The sequence below is a fragment of the Ahaetulla prasina genome, chromosome 2 (genome assembly GCF_028640845.1).
Source record: "Ahaetulla prasina isolate Xishuangbanna chromosome 2, ASM2864084v1, whole genome shotgun sequence".
Taxonomy (NCBI): Eukaryota; Metazoa; Chordata; class Lepidosauria; order Squamata; family Colubridae; genus Ahaetulla; species Ahaetulla prasina.
The window spans coordinates 147564488-147585549 of NC_080540.1; the positions used below are offsets into that span (position 1 = coordinate 147564488).

Below are 21062 nucleotides of genomic sequence, written 5' to 3' on the forward strand. Positions count from 1 at the left end.
TGGGATTAACAAATTTATATGGCAGGGTAAAAAGGCGAGGGTTAAAATGAAAATAATACAGGACTCACGGGAAAGGTGGTTTAAGAATGCCTAACTTTAAACTATATTATGAAGCAGTAACCCTTTCAGTAATAAGTGACTGGTTTAACTTAACAGAGGAAAGAATTTTGAATATAGAAGGTTATGACTTGTTATATGGATGGCATGCGTACTTATTTTATGAAAAAAAAGTGGATAGGGCTTTTAAGAATCATGTGTTGAGAAGTGCTCTTTTGCGGGTCTGGAAAAAATATTCCTATAAATTAGATTACAAGATTCCTATATGGGCGAGCCCTAGACATGCAATAGAGAATATAAATATAGAACAGAAACAGGAAATGATTACTTATAAAGAACTTTTGTATGCTGAAGGAGGTAGATTGCAATTAAAATCATTACAGGTATTAAATGAAGAAGGGAGGAATTATACTTGGTTTCAATATGGGCAAATAAGTGCTAGATGGAAAGAAGATCAAAAAATTGGTATAATGCAAACGGAGGAAAATTTAATAAAGCAAATTAGAAATCAGACCCAGGAGCATATAAAGAGATTGTATAATGTGTTGCTTGAAATAGATTCGGAAAAGGATTTGGTAAAGGATTGTATGATAAAATGGGCACAGAATATTCAGGAACCAATAATGTTGGAAACATGGGAGAAAATTTGGGTTAGAAATGTTAAGTTTACACAAGCACAGAATTTAAGGGAAAATTTTTATAAGATGTTTTATAGATGGCACTTAGATCCCAAAAAATTATCATGTATGTATCCTAATATCCAAGCGAAATGTTGGAGGTGTGATTGTGATGACGCTACATATTTTCATATTTGGTGGACTTGCAAGAAAATTAAGGTCTTTTGGATAAGAATTTGGTGGATTATTCAAAATGTACTGAAGAAGAAGATAAAGTTCCTGCCACAATTTTTCCTTTTGGGAATTATAACGGATTGTACAGGGATTGAGACTAAATTGATTCTGAATTTAATAACAGCAGCAAGACTGTTGATTGGACAATACTGGAAGAAGGAAGAGATACCTACAATAGAAGAATGGATACTGAAAGTTACTAATTTGGCTGAGATGGCTAAAATCTCAGCTTTTTTAAAAGACAATACGCAGGAAAGATATTTAATTGAATGGAAAAATGGATTGATTATCTACAAAATAGATATCAGATTAAGAAATATCAGATTGCCTTTGAATAATTAGAAAGTTATTTTATGTAATGGGAGGGGTTGGGAGATGAAAAGCTGTGGATGTGGTTATTTGGATTGGAAGGGAAAATTTTATTCTATGTTTGGTTTATGTATAACAATACCTTGTGATTGACCCGGGAAGCCGGGGGGGGGGAGGGGGGAAGGGGGTTTTTTGGGAGGGAGGGGGGAAAAAAGGGGGAAAAATGTTTTTGTTTTTTAAAACTCTTTCAATTAAAAAAAAAAAAAAGTTAACACCCATTGCTTGGACTCTCTAAGCAGCGCACAGGAGAAGCTGAAAGGCAAGGTAGAAAGCAGAATAAACTAACATTGAAGGGAAGCATGAAGTTTAAGAAATTCCATCAGAATAATCTGTTCAATCCAAAGGTTTTGTCAGACTTCCGGTTTGGCACCGTAGGTGATGGCGGTGATCTTTATGATCACCAACCTCTGGATTATGTGGAATCGCTAGGACAGCTTAAATCTGCTGTCCAGCGGTTCGGAAAACCCCCTCTTCGGGAGAAGGAGAAGGTGGTGAGCTGAGGGCAGAGGTTGAATTTCCCTAAAGCCCCTGAGAAAAAAGGGGTTTGAAGGGTTAAGTTCCCTCCAGTAACCCGAAGTGCTCCAGATCCGAGGATTCTTCTGCTTTGGTGGAACCAATCACCACGACCAAACGCCGAGATTTATTTTGGACAATAAAGGATTATACCGGACAGAACGAAAGTGGGAGAACTTTATGCAAGTAGCTAAGCCGATTCCCCGTTACTTTGTAACAAGCTTGAAAACAGCAAGAAAATGGAGGCGAATTGTTAACAAGTTAACGAGTGGAAAGCGAAAGCGATACTTTCAGCGTTTGCCGTCTGCAGTTGGTAATTTGCATGTTACTTGCTGCTTTAACTCTTTAACTCTTTGCTGCCTGCTGATAGAATCTAGGGAGATTTTTAAATATTGCTTTAAAAGACTGTGTTTCTTAGAAGTTAAGAAGATTTAAAGTGAATATTAAGTTGGAAATAAATAAATAAATAATTTTATAGAAGATGGCAGCCAAACAATTAAAGTCTACTGTAACAAAGAGCTCTGGAACTTTATCAGCTGGTGCCTCTCCAGCTCATACAGCAGAGACTAGAACATTGAATTTAGAGGCGTTACAAGAGAACTTAAAAGGCTTTATAGAAGAAAAATTTAAAGTAATAACTGATGAGATGTCTGAAATGAAAGAGCAGATATCAGAAATTCAAGTGGGAAATAAAGAAGTTAAAGAAGGATTTGTAATGGCAGTACAAAGTTTGGCAACGAATGTGATTTTATTAGAAGAGGAGGTTGCAGAAATTAAGCAACATAATTTAAAATTAGAAAATAAAATGGATGAATTTCAAAGTAAAATGGAAAAAACAGAGGATGAAATAGTTTTGATACAATATAGAAATATGGAATTTGCTCTTAGAATCTGAGGTTTGAAAGAAAATAAGGAAGAGAATTTAAGGGAAATTTTTTCTGAAGTATTTGCTGAGATATTAGCAGCTCGTCCAGCAGATGTGGCTTATCAAATTGATAAAAACAACCAAATCTCAGCGGCTTTTTTTTTTTTGGATGCTGAAAAAGCTTTTGATAGATTGGACTGGCAGTTTCTGTTTAAAGTAATAGAAAAAATGCAATTTGGGGATTATTTTATCCACGCAATTAAGGCAATATATCAGAAGCAAACAGCACAAATAATAGTAAATGGTGGGTTAACAGAAACTTTTAAAATTGGGAAAGGGACGAGACAGGGATGTCCCCTGTCTCCATTGCTTTTTATTTTAACTTTAGAAATTCTTTTGAATAAAATACGTAGCTCCGATCAAATAAAGGGAATTAGAGTTAAACATCAAGATTACAGATTAAGAGCTTTCGCAGATGACTTGGTTGTTACTGTATCTCAACCAACATACTCAGCTACTGGTTTAAAAGATATAATTGGTCAGTATGGTAAAGTATCTGGATTTAAGGTGAATCAGCAAAAGACAAAGATGATAACTAAAAATATGAATATACAACAAAAAGAAGAGTTAGAAAGAACTACAGGTTTTGAAATCGTTAAAAAGGTTAAATATTTAGGAATATATATTACAGCTTCAAACGTCAAATTATATAAAAATAATTATGAGGTATTGTGGCAGAAGGTATGGAAAGAAATGGAGAGTTGGAAGAAGTTACAACTATCCTTGTTGGGAAGAATAGCGGCTGTAAAAATGAATGTTTTGCCCAGGTTTCTATTTTTATTTCAAATGATACCGGTGCTTAAGAATGATATCAAATTACAGGAATGGCAAAAGGGGGTTAATAACTTTGTATGGATGGGCAAAAAACCAAGAATAAAATTAAAAATAATGCAGGATACAAGGGAAAGGGGGGGTCTTAAAATGCCTAACTTGAAATTGTATTATGAAGCAGTTGTTTTATCATTAATTACTGATTGGATTAATTTAACTGAGGAAAGAGTTTTGAATATAGAAGGGTATGGTTTGTTATATGGGTGGCACGCCTATATATTATATGATAAGAAAGTAGATAAAATATTTAAAAATAATATAATTAGAAATGCATTATTGAGGGTTTGGGTTACTTTTTGATATAATGGGAGAAATACAATTGTAGCTCAGATTGAAGAATCATCACCGTTTTCTCCAGGGAACCTGACCATAACACTGCAGAAATTAGCAGCAGCAAAATGGAAGCTTACTTAGAATTTTTTTAGAATAGAATAGAATAGAATAGAATAGAATTTTATTGGCCAAGTGTGATTGGACACACAAGGAATTTGTCTTGGTGCATATGCTCTCAGTGTACATAAAAGAAAAGATACGTTCATCAAGGTTTAATAGACAAAACTATTAATTTGACTAGAAAGTAATAACTAACACCTTGAATTGGATCCAGAAGCAAAGTAAGACCCAAGGCAGTGTGCATAGCAGAGGTGTTATATGTGCCACCCTAGTGGTGCCCAAAACTGCTTGTGCCGGTGCATTCTGTACCAGCTGCACTTTCCAGATACTCTTCAATGTAGAGGCCATTGCATAGTTCATCTGAAAATTGCACATGAATGACTAAAAGGAGAGCTTGTCGATTCAGAAAAGGTAGTAACTGATGCATAAGCCAAAGTTGAGCAAAAGCTCTCCTAGCCACAACTGCCACCTGCTCCTAAGCAGAAGTTGTGGATCCAGGAGGATTCCCCCAGATTATAGGTCAATGTTACCCAATCAAAGACCAAAGATGGTAAACCCCAAAATACAGAGGATCGACCTACCCATAGCTGTCTTACGAGGATTAAGTTGAAACCCGTTGTCCCCCATCCAGGCCCCCACAGCCTCCAAGCACCAAGAAAGGATGTCCATAGCATTGCTTACTTTATGTGAAATGGAGATCTACATCTGGGTATCATCTGCATACCAATGTTACCTCATTCCATTGCAACAGATGATCTAACTTAAAGGCTTCATGTAGATGTTAAAAGAGTGGAGATAGTACCAAATTTTATGGTATCCCACAAAGCAGGGGCTGCAGGCTGGACCTCTTGTTCCTTAGCAACACCGAGTTGGGCTGATCTAGGAGGGAGGCGAACCAGTGTAAAATTGTGTCACCAACCCCCAGCTCCCGGAGTAAACCAAAAAGGATATCTTAGTCAATGGTATCAAAGGCCACTGAATGGTCAAGAACAGCCAGGATGGATATACTAGCCTCATCCTGCTTCAGTTAGAGGTCATCCAAAAGTGCCACTAATGTTGTTTGCATCCTGTATCTGGGCTTGAAACCTGACTGGAAGGGGTCCAAATTAATCTGTCTCATCCAGAATCCCCTGGAGCTACAGTGCAATCACCTACTCCTCTGCCAGCCAGGTCTTGGAAATGTATGTCAGGTTGGCAAGATCACAGATAAGGGGTGCTTTATTATTGACCAAGCTGGCATTAACCAGCAGCAGCTGGAAGTGAGGGCCTCAGTAGGCCTGCTGACCAGGAGGTACATTAAAGGAGGTAGGAATTTTCAGGATGCTTTGGATGAGCAGATCTCTCTTCAGATAAAAAATAGTCCTAAAGATAATCAGGCTCCAAGTCATATAGAGCTTCTCAGGTTAAAAGCAGCACTCTGGGCAGAAAAAGTGAAAATCTATGTCTTCCAGAGTCTTTTGTAGCTGATGTCCAATCAACTTTTATCCCAAAAGGGGAAAGTTGGAAATGGCTTAAAATGACTGAATGCAGGACTGACTGCTTAAAGAAAGGAGTGCAGCAGTGCCCTTTTTCAAAGACTGCAGCATCTCCTCCTTACACAAAGAAGCATTCACCACAGTTTCCTCCCCGACTGCTATATACATTGTCTTAGTTTCTGAAGGAAAGAAGAGATACAAATCTAATAAATAAAAGTTAACAGTCAGAAAACCTTTCTGCTTGTTTAAATATACCACATAATCAAGGTAGCAAAATTTGATGGACCAGAAAAATCAGTCAGTATTGGCAGTTAATTATTGCCCTTAAAGCACTATACTAGCACTTGTTTCACTCTCTTCAACAAGACTTCTATCTTCTATCAAGACTTCTATCTATCTATGTCTTTTGAAGACTCAACTTTTTATAGTACAAAATATCTGCATGCCAGCAACAACGTATCAGTTGCTATGAAAAGCAGGAACATTTTCTTTCAACAAACTAACACAATAGTACTTCATTCTTGGGTCAAAGTTTCAATGCTATGCAAGTAGCATAATATATTGTACACCCCAATCACAAAATAATGATAAAGAGATATAAAAGCAGCCTTAGCATGACTAGAAAATGACTAATGTTCTTCCTGTCCTATCTACACAAATTAAGCTATAGCTTAACCAGCATAGACATTATTTGAAATCAGACAAATAGCACTTTTACAAGAAAATGTATGTATTCTTTAAAAATTAAAAATGAGATTGTTTATGAGCCACGGTGGCGCAGTGGTTAAAGTAGTTAAAGCCACTTCTGCTGCCTGCTGGCTGCCTGCAATTTGGCAGTTCAAATCCCACCAGGCTCAAGGTTGACTCAGCCTTCCATCCTTCCAAGGTGGGTAAAATGAGGACCCAGATTGTTGGGGGCAATAGGCTGACACTTTAATCCACTCAGAGAGGGCTGTGAAGCACTGTGAAGCGGTATATAAGTGCTATTGCTAAGTTTACATAAGAATTAGCAAGAATATAATTTCACAGTCAAGAAAAAGTGCTGAAAATTGATGATAAATTCAGAAAAGAATGTTAGATGTACAAGAGACAAAATTATGGTTTGGGCAGAAAACATTTCCCATATTTGGGTGCCGTATCTGTAAACTGCAACAAGGCAACTTACCTCCATTTGAGGAATTTCTGAGGCAATTTTCACCACCTTTTTTTCTGCACTTCTAAATAAAAGCAAATCAGATTGATCAGAATGCAAGATATTACTTGCCTTTCATAAACAAAGGTAAATTCAGTTTGATGGACATAAAAATATATTACTGAATAACGGATGCTTATTGGTTTGAGATACACTGCAAGCCATGAACACTGAAATGTGTAGAATCCCATGTTTGATCTGTTACTAAGTCGGGGGTTATTTCCTGCTTGTGGCTATTATGGAACATATGCTCATACTTTAAGCTATGTGGAGTTGTGGTGCAGTGATTGGAATGCAATATGGCAAAATAACTCTGTCCACACATCAGGAGTTTGATCCTGACTGGTTCAAGGCTGATTTGGCCTTCCACCCTTCCGAGATCGGTAAAATGAGGACCCAGATTGTTGGGGGCAATATGCTGATTCTGTAAACTGCTCAGTGTGTGCTGTAAAGCACTCTGGAGCGGTATAGAAGTCTAAATGCTATTGCTATGGAAGTATGTTTTGTCTTTCTCATAACTAAAACTTCAACATGATGCAAGCAAGATACATAAGAACTCCAAGTCCAAAGATTCTCAACCAAAGTAGTTGAAAGGAGCGGAATTTTGAAGATGTAGCCATATCTAGACAAATCAAGTTGAGAAAAGTTACCATAGGCGTTACAAATACATCATCAGCTTCTGAAGCCTAATTAAGTATAACCAGCTGTCGCCAAAGATATAATAATAATAATAATAATAATAATAATAATAATAATAATAATAATAATAATAATAATAATAATAATTTAATTTATAGACCGCCCTTCTCCCGAAGGACTCAGGGCGGTGAACAGCCAGTTAAAATACAAAACAAACCCATACAATAATTAAAAACTACCCCTAAAAAACTTATTCAATTGGCCAAGCTAAAATACAATTACACCCTATAAAATCACTAAAATTTAAAAACCCCAATAAATCCATTTAAAAGTTTTTAAAAGTTAAGCCAGTCCAGCAAGATGAAACAAATAGGTTTTAAGTTCGCGGCGAAAGGTCCTAAAGTCGGGCAGTTGTCGGAGTCCAGGGGGAAGCTCGTTCCACAGGGTAGGAGCCCCCACAGAGAAGGCCCTCCCCCTGGGGACCGCCAGCCGACATTGTTTGGCTGACGGCACCCTAAGGAGACCCTCTCTGTGAGAACGCACCGGTCATTGGGAGATTGAAGCCGGCAGAAGACGGTCCCGTAAGTATCCCGGTCCTAAGCCATGAAGCGCTTTAAAGGTCGTCACCAATACCTTGAAGCACACCTGGAAGACCACAGGTAACCAGTGCAGTCTGCGCAGGATAGGTGTTACGTGGGTAACACGAATTACCAATTTTGTTGGTAATCTTACCTTCCCACAAATATTTATCTTAATTTTTCTCTGATAATAAAATGAAAATAATATTACATCTATTTTAGAGCAGGCACAATTCCCAGTCCTTGCTTCGGTACATTGGGAAATAAGGAGAATTATCATAGATATTCTGAAAATAGTCCGTTTGTGATTTCACAATTATAAAAGCAGCACTGTTGTATCATTAACATGCTCATCAAACAACATCCCTTTCAAGATGTAGCAGAAAAATCTGGGGATGAAATTGTACTCTCAGAGGAAAGGCAATCTTAAATGATGTCTCTTCCAGTCAGAGAAACTGCCCTGCCATCAGTATCTGGATCTAGAGAAAGCCTCAAATAACTTTTAGTTCTATGGCTACAGTAACAGCTGAGGATCTTTTAATTGGGCTTCTCCAGAGAATGAAAAGCTGCCCATATTATAGATTGGCTGCCTTTAGCTTGTTGCTGCGACAACATCCTCATTGTTGGAGCAAGGGGGAATTTCAGACAATAAATTACATTTGGTGCTATCCATGGTGCTGGATTTATGTCTATTACACAACTTTTTATCAACTAGCATAAGGACTCCATTTAATGTCCTTATTTGCCTGAATTCTATCTACTTAAAAACATCACTTACTTAGACTTAAATGGTTCTACATGCCTGTCTTTTCTGTGTGGTTGTATTCCTGTGAAGCATTACTAGCATTCCCTATAAATCTTGAGTAAATACACAACATTCAAAGAGACTTCTATCTATAAATAATTTACTCCGCAAAACCCGAAAACCCTTCAGACTCTGTCTTGTTCCCTACATCTTATTTGAGGATCATTTATAAAAGCATCAACCTCAGTCATGTTATACTTTACAAATTAGATTACCACAAAATAATGTTCAACTGGTAAATGTTAGCAATCCTAGAAGAATAATTAAAATACTTCACCTGGTAACATCAACTTATTAAGGAAGTCTGGCACTTTACATTAATGAAAAAGCTTATACAGTTGTGGCAGAATATATTCAATTGCCATTTTGATGGTTTAAACAAAAATTCATAGGATAAAGATTTAGTAAAATGGGTAAAATATATGTGGAAACATACTTTGAAGACAATCTTATGCTAATTTAAAAAGGTTATTAAAATTAGACTTTATGCTAAAATAATTTTTCTCAGTTTCCAGGTCTATCAAAGAGACAGATGAGAGAATGATATGGATGTGAGAAATAATATACTCCATAAGGCAATATGAGTCTTGGGAATAAAAGCAACTTAGCATAAAAAGAAATTTCCCTTAACAAAGTGTATGAGCAAAGGATCAAATGTGAGGCTAGATTGTAACTCTTCATTTAATCATATGGTGATAGCTTTTGTATTTTAGTTAATTTAGGTCTGTTGTCTGTACCACACTGAAAGGAATAAAATTATTTTCAGCTCTGAGGAAACAGATGTCACTTAACTCAAAAGCATGGGAAAAAACAGCATATTGGTGAAGAAGGAAGAAAGCTGACAAAGACATTAGACAACTCAATCTGCCTGAATCACAACTATTTAAATTCACTCTCTCTCTCCTACAATGTAAACTGGACTGTCATTTGAACTTCTGAATATTAAAATATTTGAATGTCTTCTATATGAAGATAAAAGAGAATTCATTTAGTATACAATCACTCACAAAGCAAAACAAAAGATAACTTATGCTAAGGAGTCAATCCAAGGCAGAGAGCTAATGCCTATGTTACATCCCCTGAGAATTTTATCCCTTTATGACCCTATATTAACAAATGAGTTATAGTTCATAAAATAGCTATGGTTGACATTTAGCTTGGTCTATCTCCATATCAAATATACACTTCTTTAACAATGTTCAATGAAAGCCAGTTAGCTGCTTGAAAAAAAATATAATGGAGTAGGCATGCTTGGAAGTTTATGCTCTAAAAACAAGGTTGAGATTTGGAAGAAAAAACAAAAGTGGAAGACACAAAGTTCGGAAGTTCCCAGGCTAAATGAAACGGCATCCTCCTCCTCCAAACAGCTCCCATAAAACAGTGGGTCATAACCTGACTCATTAAGGTCTCCCATTTAGAGAAATGGATGGCTTTTGTTCAAGATTCCTGGACAGTTTTTCTATTTTATGCCCTGAAAGGTAGTAATGGTTTAATGACTTTTTCACAGGAAGCAATTCAAAACAGGAACCAGGGATTTGTTGTCCCTGCAAGCACTGTTTGCAACCTGCAATAGATATAGAGAAATGGCACCCCCTGCTGCCGAGAAGCTGATACTGTACTAAATGTTCAGCTATGATTTAATCAAACATATTTCGTTTTGGAACCATTTATTCCTTTTGAACAAACGATGAATCTAATCACACTCACTAAGAAATAACAGATCTGATGTTTTCACAGAAAATGAATATGGCAGTTTCACTGCTGCATTTGAGTGCACTGCAGCTATATTACAACTAAGAATAAATCCATGTAGGCTTCTGGACTACCAAATCTGTATTTGGAAAGGAACAAGATTTTCGCCTGTCTAAACCCTGTTTTGCTAATTTTGTAAAATGCCAAAAGTCATGGAATTGAGCTAAGTAGCTATATAAATTTAACAAGCAATTTAAAAGGAAATATACTATTACTTTGTTTTTAAGAAAAACATAATGGGCAGAGTGGATTCTTTCAAGATATATCATAAAGCTTTTGTTTACCTAAAAATTGTTTTAGCGTTGTATCACTTTCGTATTATGTATTTGTGTTTTAGTTACCCTGTTTCCCCAAAAATAAGACATCCCCTGATAATAAGCCCAATCAGACTTTTGAGTGCATGTGCTAAAATAAGCCTCCCCCCGAAAATAAGCCCTCCCTGAAAACATTTAAACAAGTTGGAAATCAGGTAAGATGGCAAGAGGAGCCCCATCTTGCTCCATGTGCCCCAAAATAATAAGACCTCCCCGAAAATAAGGCCAAGCGCTTATTTCAGGGTTCAAAAATATAAGACAGGGTCTTATTTTCAGGGAAACACGGGTAGTATCTTAATGCATTTTAAAAATCTTTTCCCCCTAATGTATCTGAAAGTCTTTTAGTTTGAAAAGTAGTACACAATCACTCCATAAACAACTGGATTAAAATTTTACTTCTCGGATAATCCAAACCATTCTACAAGAATTGTTCTATGCCAAAATCTAAGCTTGGAAATCAAGTAACTGACAAAATCACAAGCAAGCCTATTGTTTATCTACTTTAAACATAATTTTCAGTATGTGACATACATGATAATTTCATGATGAGCTACAAATTCACCCTCCTTGACCTCTTTTAGTGCAATTTGAATGGCTGCTTGCTTGACTGGGCCACAGGAGTACACTGTGTTCTACTTCAAATGTTCAGCTGACGAATGGCACTAAGGCCAAATGGGCAATTTGCTTCTCTCTCTTTTAGTCTTTAAAGCATGTCGTTGACACAGGTGGCCCTATTTGCTTTTACAACTTGCCTGTTCCTTGATGTGCAATGAGAATGGGCACTGCAAGCTAAACTGTATATCTTTGCTTTGTCTTTGTTAATACAGGGGTAACTCCTAATGGCTTTCTTTTGCCTAAGAAAGTTTGGTAGAACTAAATTTGAAATTCTTCATCTAAAGGGAAAGTCAATGTATATGCTTAAAAATAAAGCAATGTCATTTAAGGCAGGAGAAAGGACTATAATAGCTTTGATTATATAATTGATATAAATAACCTTTATCTAGAATACAATTTCAAATGCTTTGGAAAAGAATTTAATTAAATATCAAAGATAAAATACACACAGTGTTACAAATTTAAAGATTAATCTGTCTTAAGTACAAAAGAGTCTTAAGAACTGGATGTTAAATTACAGAATTCTGGACTATACTTATTTTAAATACACTTCATTAAATTTGGCTTTTTATTCAGGTCAATTATATTTAGCTTCTTTGTACTCACACCTGAGATTTCCAAAATGTCACACTATTTCAAATGTAATCCATTACTAATCCTTCCTAATCCAGATTTATAATCCACTTACTTATTGAGACAGAGTCAGAACTGCAATAAACAAATGGCAAATAAATTCTGAAAATGTACATAAATGAGTAATACTTGGCCAATATATATTCTGAAGTAAGTTTACATTTCAGGAGAGGTCTCTGTAATCATTTCCTCTTTAATGGGAGTGTCTAAAGGCTTCTGTTCTTCTTCCTGTAATGTAAATATTCAAAGTTAGAGAGTGAATCTACAAAGCAGAACGAATATAGGCTGCACAAACAGTTCCAGCCCAATCTTACATACAGTAGTGGCCAAAATTGTGGAAATCTTTTGGGAAAAGTGTATTTTTGAGGTTTGATGGCTAATAACACCACTTTTTTTGGAGTTTCAAGATAATCATATTCCACTGCTGGAATGGCCTGGGAATAACCCAGATCTTAACCTAATTGGAGGGTTAATGGAGATGACTAAAGAAACTTGTTAGTCAGAAGCAACCCAGCAATAAAACCCAGTAATATTTACAGAACTAAAAGACTTGGTTCATTCCATGGGAAGATGTTGTAAGGCCGTAATTCATGCTAAGGTTTACCCAACTAAGTATTAACTGACGTGATAATTTTTGTATATCTCATTTTTTCTACGTGTTTCACTTTTATTCTTTATACCGTAATTGCTATTCTAATAACAAATCCTTCATACAATTTATTGCATTACATTCTTGATTAAATTATCTTTCCATTGATATATAATTTTATGGTACTATTCCAAAAAAAAAAGTGGTGTTATTAGCTAGTTTTAGAAAATACTTTTCCCAAAAGGTTTCCACAATTTTGGCCACTACTTATATGCTTTACTGAAGTAGACATCAATGAGTAAATTATGAATTAAAGTAAACATTCACAGAATTTCACCTCTGAAGAGATCCAGCCCCGCAACCACAACTCTTGGTCAACAGACATGCCTACAAGTTTGAGGCTGGAAATATTTAATGAATATTTGGGGGCGGGGCAGCACGTCCAGTATTTAATTTGTATTGTAGTTCAGTCTATTGGATAGTCAATGTGAGAGTGAAGTGCAGATAGGGCTCTAAAAATGTTATCCATATAAAAGTTATTCCTAACCAGAATGACATTCAGCTGCACCAATATACTTCTCAAAGACTTTTAGGAAGATAAATACATTTGCATTATCCATTTCTAGAAATATAATTTCTGGTATTAAGACTCAGAATAGCTTCCAACTTGAAGTAAAATACATAGTTTCCTTGTAGGAAAACAAAAAAACAGAAGAAAGAACAAACCAGTAATTAAAAGCTGGCAATAATTTGAAGAAATATATAAGGATTGCATGTACATTCAGGCTAAAGAATCACAATACCATTGATATTTTTTTCTCCAGTGAACTGAAGAGCTAAAATTGGTGCTTTTCAAGTCACATACAACACAAAAATAACTCTGTCGTCAAGAAAAAGTGCAGTAGCCCTAGCAATAGCATTTACAGTGCACTCAGAAGACATTCAGACCCCCTTCACATTTGTCAATTTTGTTATGCTGCAGCTTGATTCTAAGTTGTTGAAATTCATTTTTTCTCATTAATCTGCAGTACGCCATAATGACAAAGTGAAAACAGAATTTTGGAATTTTTATCTGTAAATTTATTAAGAAGAGAAAACTGAAATATCACATTGGCGTTAAGTATTCAGACCCTTCACTCAGTACTTTGTTGAAGGACCTTTGGCAGCAATTACAGCCTTGAGTCTTTCTGGGTATGACACAACAAGCTTTGCACATTTGGATTGGGGGATTTTCTGTCATTCTTCCTTGCAAATCCTCTCGAGCTCAGTCAGGTTGGATGGTGATTGTCAGTGGACAGCCACTTTCAGGTCCCTCCAGAGATGTTCAATAGGGTTCAGAGCTCTGGCTGGGCCACTCTAGGACATTCACAGAGTTGTCCCTAAGCCACTCCTGTGTCATCTTGATTGCGTGCTTAGGATTGGTGTCATGTTGGAAAGTGAACATGTGGAACAGGTTTTCATTGAGGATATCTTTGTACTTTTCTCCATTCAGTTTTCCCTCAACCCTGACCATTCTCCCAGTCACTGCTGCTGAAAAACATCCCCACAGCATGATGCTGCCACCACCCTACTTCACTGTTGGGGTGGTATTGGGCAGGAGAGGTTCGGTGCTTGGTTTCCTCCAGACATAATGTTTAGAATTGAGGTCAAACAGTTCAATCTTGGTTTCATCAGACCAGAGAATCTTGTTCCTCACAGTCTGTGAGTCCTTCAGGTGCTTTTTTGCAAACTCCAAGTGGGCTTTTCATGTGTTTTGCTTCTGTCTAGCCACTTTGCCATAAAGCCCAGATTAGTGGAGAGCTGCAGTGATGGTTGTTCTTCTGGAACTCTGTCCTATCTCTACACAGGATCTATGGAGCTCAGTCAGTGACCATCAGATGCTTGGTCACCTCTCTTACTAAGGCCCTTCTCCCCCGATTGCTCAGTTTGACTGGACAACCAGCTCTTGGAAAAGTTTGGTTGTGCCAAACTTCTTCCATTTGAGAATCAGAGGCCACTGTGCTCTTAGGAACCTTCGGTGCAACAAAAATTTTATTGAAGCCTTCCCCAGATATGTGCCTTAAAATAATCCTGTCTCTGAGCTCTACAAGCAGTTACTTTTAGCCCATGGCTTTTGCTCTGCTACAGTATGCATTGCCAGCTGTGAGGCCTTCTATAGAACAGTGTGTACCTTTCCAAATCATGTCCAATCAATTTAATTTACTGCAGATGGACTCCAATCAAGGTGTAGAAACATCTCAGCAACAATCAAAAGAAATGGGAGGCACTAGAGCTAAATTTCAATTGTTATTGCAAAGGGTCTAAATACTTATGCCAATATGATGTTTCAGTTTTTTTTCTTTTTAATAAATTTACAAACATTTTTAGAATTCTATTTTCACTTAAGGTGTACTGAGTGTAGATTAACAAAAAAAATGAATTTCAACCTGTAGAATCAGACTGCAGCATAACAAAATTGATAAAAGTGAAGGAGGTCTGAATACTTCCTGAATGCACTGTATATACTGCTTCACAGTGCTTTATAGCGCTCTCTGGGCGGTTTACAATATCAGCATATTGCCCTCAACAATCTGGCTCCTCATTTTACTGACCTCTGAAGGATGAAAGGCTTGAGCTGCTAACTCCTGCTAACTCCAGGCAATGGGCAGGTAGCCTGCAATACTACATTCTAACCACTGTGCCACCATGGCTCTAATCTAGCATAAAGGTCAGAATTTATGTGGTTATTTTATAAATCTTGGGATGACCATATAGAATTACAATTTAATATAGTAATTTTTCCACTCATGCCCCAATATTACTACTTTTATGTGAATTTACAAAGTTTGACTTCTATAACTTTTGGATATTTTTTGAAAGAATTATGCTGTTGTCTTTAGCAGCTCTCTTGATTGTCAAAGGTATTCAAGAATTTAATGCAGGCAATGTGCCAGTTTATGGGGAGAAAAAAAAAGAATCATTGCAACATTTGGTTTCTATGCCAGCCATAGAAAAAAGGTAGCAGAGGATGGATGAATTGATCCATATTTGTTCAATCAGTCCTTTTGTAAAGTATTTTCTCCCCTTTATTCTTTGCTAAAGGTTCATACTGACTTTGGAAAACATTTTATACATTTATGGACTGACTTTAAACTGATTTTTTAAAAATGTCTGGTTATATGTAACAAAAAGTAAATTTCTATAGTCTGCACAAGCAAAATAAGTAATCTAGAAATCTTATTTGCATACTTTAGAAAGGCATGCATGAAAGTATGGGCCATATAGTGAAATATCAAGAATATGTGTGGACAGAACAGGAGGAGTAATGAATCATGTGAGGAATCACATTAAAAATTCATAACAAACTGTTATTTCCATGACTGGGAACAGAAAGATTATGCACCTTGAAAGAATGTGATTACTTAAAATAAATCACACTTCTACATTAGGTTTTTTTTATTATTTTAGAGCACAATATCTATAACATTTATAAAGAACAAAAAATGTAATGCCATTTTAGCTTATTGTTATTCCTCATTAATACTTTTAGAGACCTTTCTATTAGTTGTTACAAAGATTTTACTTAAATTAAAACTTATTTAAGCTATTAATATGAAAGTTGTAAGAAGTTAATAGCTACAGCTATATCAATTTTCAAAGCAGATTGGAAGCAGCTTAAACTGTGTTTTCAAATGCCGGTATTTGAAAAAACCATAAATATTTTCCCCTATTATAGTCAGTTACTGAAGATACATAAACTATTCAGTTTCTGAGCACAAAGGAATCTTTTATTGTACTGAAAAATAACCAGATGCAGTCTGAACAGCACTTTTCTGATTATTATAAATACCGTATTTTTTGGACTATAAGACGCTCCGGACTATAAGACGCACCTAACTTTTGAGGAGGAAAACAAGAAAAAAAAATCTGCTCTGCCTCTCAGCAATTTGCCTCCTTGCAGAAAACGGCAATCAGTCCGGTCAGCTTCAGCACAGCCCGATTTAGCAGGAGAGCTTACTGGCAGTTGGATCTGCCTCCTGGAATACTCCCGATCAGCTGTTCCAGGCTGCAGGGATCAGCACCACCCATCACCACCACCATGCATCGCATTTTCGGCTTCCATGCACCCTGTTTTCGGCCTCTGCGTGCCCCATTTTTTGCCCGTTCCAGGCAGGCAGAGGCAGCGCCAATAGGCGGTGGCAATCCCCGTAGCCTGGAACAGCTGATTGGTGGTATTCTGGGAGGCAGATCCAACCACCAATCAGCTGCTTGTGCTAAATAGGGCTGTGCTGAAGCTGACCAGGCTGTTTGCTGCAAGGGGGCAAATTGCTGGGAGGCAGGGGCCGAAGGGTGGGGGCTGGCAGGTGGGTGGATCTTCGGCAATATTCGCTCTATAAGATGCACAGACATCTTAAAGAGATGTCTTATAAACCTTATAAAGATTGATTTCACTCAAAGATAATATAAAGAACACTTAAGCTTTTCAGGTGTGAAAAATAGAAGGTAAAATGTTCTCCTTAATGAAACAAAAATAAAAATTTGTGCTGAACAGGAATTCTGCTAACACAAATTATATAGCATTTACAGCATATTCCTACACAAATCAATCCACTGTTATATGATTAAAGAATTGATGCTATAGTAGTATGACATAGATTTACCTCTGTTTCTTCTCCCAAAACATCTTCTTCATTTGCCTCTTCCTCAGCTAAATAATTCAGGGGAAAATGAAGTTATTAAAATATTTTGGATTATAAATCAAAGACATAGTGAAACCTAGATCTTTTGTCCCTAACCTTTCTGGCATGAGGGACTGCTTTTATGGAACACAATTTTTCCACATGCCTGTGGAGAGAGTGGGAGAATGGTTTCATGTGCAACCTAAATCTTGCGCATGCGCAGATGGAACCAACACTCGCTTACCTGCCACTTGCAGTCTGGTTCCTAAAAGACCCTAGACCAGTACCAGTCTGTGGTCTGCCCTAGATGTTTAAATATTATTCTGTCTCCACTTAAATATATTTTTCAGTTTTAACATACTTGTCTTTTTTGAGTTATCCAAAACACCTCAAAGTAGAAATAGTAAAGAACTGTAATACTAATTTATATACTGTACATAGAGGAAGGCCTGTACAGTTTAGGGTTTCTATCATTAAATAAAAACTTTTGTCCAATACTCTCTTTTCAATTCCCATCTAACATTTCAACAACTATACTGATAGCTGATTCATTGTGTTGACTATACAACATTTGTTATTTCTACATTTTCTTATATTTATTATGCAGTGGAGTAGCTTTGACATTTTTAAAAATGAAGGTTTAAAATGAAAGCAGTTACAAATAATAAAAGCTAGAAGTCGTCTTTTAAATGTCAATTCATCATCATCATCCTAGACTTTTCCCAACAGGTGCAAGGTCTGCTTTTTTTAATGTCAATTATCTATGCACAATTGACCCTGGAAACTAAATAGTGCTTGGATGGAAAACTAGAGTACCAAAGGGAATATTGAAGCTGGGAAGTCAAAAAACATTCCAAAACAATGCAGCAGCAAAAGACAGTGCTGCCAAAAAACAATACAATTATATCCATACTTCTTGAATTCAAGGGCGTATTTTCTTTCTGTCTGCAAGGTATTCTATATTTTAGCTCACTCATTCTCATGTTGGAAGTACCGAGGCGCTTCTGGGTTGAAAGGACTAGCCAGCAACATCACCGTTGCCATGGGGATGCCTGGTTGGGGGCTCCTTGTATGTCCCTGTTAAGTTGCCCACTGACATGGTACCCATCTATCTACTCACAGTTGCCCACTTTCCTGCTGAGTTGGCAGGAGCAGGAGCGAGTTGACAGAGCTCACCCTATCATAGGGCAGCAACCAGGTCTCGAACACGAGCCTGCCAATTGTCAGCCCTGCATCCTAATCATGTGAACCACCACACTCCTATATTATTTAATTAAGAGCAAGTTGATTAGTTTTCAGTTTTAGTTTGAACAAGCCAAAACCGGTTTGATGCTTAGATATTCTAAGATGTGAGAAAGGGAATTAGGCCAAATCATATTAAGTTATACTTTGGTCTGATGTATGAATCTAGATATATTAGATCAAGAAGTCCCAAACCTATTTTGCCACCCATCTAGAACAGCAGAAACATATTTGGCATATTGTTTAAAATATACAAGTAAATATATAGACGTTTTTTAGCTAGCATGTTCTTCATTCAGTTGTTTTTGTAATGCTCACTTTTAGAACATAAATGATTCAATTATATTTTATGCAAATTATAAGAAGAAAATATGATTACTACTAAATCTCAGGTGCCAGCATTGGAGACCATAAAAGGAGAAATATTTGAGGTTTTTTGGCAGCACTTTAATTGTCATTGATACTATATGGAGGTTTATCTCTGTCCTCTGTACCTGAATAGTGCAAATGAGCATGGAATGTTCCTGGAACTGCTGACAGGACTATATTATAAACTGGAGATAGATGATGTCGTATCCCTCCCTCTCTGTTGAAAGAGGGCTGTTCAATTTTGACACAGATGGCCTCTTTGATACTTTCAAATCAAATTTTGAAAGAAAACCCAGACAAACCTCCATGTGGCCTCAACAACTCTTTAAAAGAATGCAAATGAACAGCTGTCTGCAAGGAATATAAATCCTTCCATTCCCCACCATCCAGTTGGAGCTGAAGAAGCTTCTTGGATGAGAAGCAAAATGTTTACAAAGAAAAACAAATCCAGTTGCCTCTTGAAAAAGCTTTGGGATAACCATGACCCAGATGGCTGAGAATCTCCATAGACATTAAAATTAAACCAATACTTGGGCATGAGGCAGCTTGGAAACCTACCCAAATTATAAAAAGCTGTAATGATCAGTAAAATATGTATCAGGTAGAACACAGAACCCTGAGGACATTCAAGAGAGCTGCCAAAGGCATCAGACTGGAGATTCCAAAATTAAGCTATAAAGAAAAATATTCTTCCTACTGAAAAAAGTAAGCATTTGTCATAGGCTCGAATCATACTAGCAAGCTATCCCTAATTAGCTCAATTCTTAAGAATGCAGCTGTCACCATCATCTTCCTCTCATCATGCCATTATTCATGAAACTATGATATCACTGGAGTTAGGAAAAAAAGAATTAAAGAGTGGATGTAAGCCTGTGATACCTCCACTAGAAGTAAATACGTTAACATTTCTTGTTGTAAGAACCATCATTTCTGCAGAATACCTGATTATGTATGCTACAAATTAACATTGTACACTTTAGTCAAGGAAGATCTTACCAAAGAATAGCAAGGAACCTACCATGCTGCTCTAGATACGTCTGGAGTCTGTTGATGAGATCTTGTTTGTTTCCTTTTGCCTCCAATCCTCGGGCTAAACATTCCTGTTTCAACTCCGCAAGCTGTTAAAAGTAGAAATCAAACATGTGATTTCCTATAGATAGATAAAAATTAAAAGAGAAGCTCTAAAAAATCAGCCCAAATCTTCCTCCTTTGAACAAGCGAAAGAGGTGACCTTCAGAGAAATAGGCAAGATTCTGTTACCATATTCTGTTACTATTTCAATAAAGCATAGCTTTAATTTTCTTGTGGAACTGTTTTCCTGATCTCGTCTACCTGTAGAGTTGGCACTAGAGTTGGTTTAAGGATGACTCTCAGATGTTTACATAAACATGACCTTGAAAGAAAAGCATCAGCGGGAGTCTGAAACTAAGAAAACTGAAGAACTTGTTCAAAAAAACATTAGTCAATAAAGAAACTCAAAGCTGGACCCATCATTTTAAGGTATTGATCGCAGTAACGATACATTAATGGTTTTCTTAGGTTTTCATGCTAACAAGCTGTCCGACAAGTAGGCAACCCCACAATCTCCCGTACTGTATCCCAAAAAGCTTTACTCGTTTCAACGGTTGAGTTAAGCTCGTGGAGCAAAGTCGCAAAAAAAACAAAATGTGGGAGGAGGCAAAAAGCAACACGTTAGCACGTTTGCAGGCGGTTTACCCAAAGCAAAAGGTTGAAAACAGGAGCGCCGTTCTCTGAAAAGGGAAGAGAAGAACCACGGTGGAAGGGAAAGGCCATCCGCCAAGAAGGACCAAGTCCAGGCCGGGAGACAAGACTCCAGACGGGCGGCGTGAGGAGAATCCCAGCATCTCTTTCCCGCGCTCTCGTAAAGGTTGACAAAGAAGTCCGTCCGCTAACCCACCCACGCAAACAGAAGGCAGCTCCCTCCTACGGCCGAGTGGGAGGAGAAGGCCGAGCCCCGCTTCTCCGGGGAAAACGAAAGCAAACGCTTCCCCTCCGCCCAAAGCAGCCTCCATACCTTCAACTTGTGCAGCTCGACCGTCTCCGCCGCCATCTTAGCTTCGCCTCAACGATCCAACTCCCCGCTCGCAAAAACACCCCCCCCCAGCTCCCACGACGCCCCGAGATCGCTCGCCGAGTCCTTGCCCAATCCGAGCCGCGCTCTCACTCGAACGTCTCACCCTTCCGAACGTCGACCCTCGCCATTGGCTGGCGGGTGAGGAACCGGATGGAGGGTCAAAAAGA

The 21062-nt window shown here is 37.4% G+C and overlaps 1 protein-coding gene across 2 annotated transcripts in view; it reads right to left on the minus strand.

The window, feature by feature from the left end:
• The window catches only part of SARNP (SAP domain containing ribonucleoprotein), a 123427-nt gene extending 102447 nt beyond the window's left edge, over positions 1 to 20980 (minus strand). The window contains exons 1-5 of one of the 2 annotated variants that reach the window (XM_058174098.1): positions 20836 to 20980; positions 19819 to 19918; positions 17172 to 17218; positions 12103 to 12170; positions 6580 to 6631 (exon numbers count right to left, since the gene is read on the minus strand). In XM_058174098.1, coding sequence (XP_058030081.1) covers positions 6580 to 6631; positions 12103 to 12170; positions 17172 to 17218; positions 19819 to 19918; positions 20836 to 20871 — 303 coding nt within the window. In that variant the 5' untranslated portion in view covers positions 20872 to 20980. The remainder of the gene's footprint in view (positions 1 to 6579; positions 6632 to 12102; positions 12171 to 17171; positions 17219 to 19818; positions 19919 to 20835) is intronic. The other variant, XM_058174097.1, reaches the window with a different exon arrangement.
• Between the last annotated feature and the right edge of the window lie 82 nt (positions 20981 to 21062).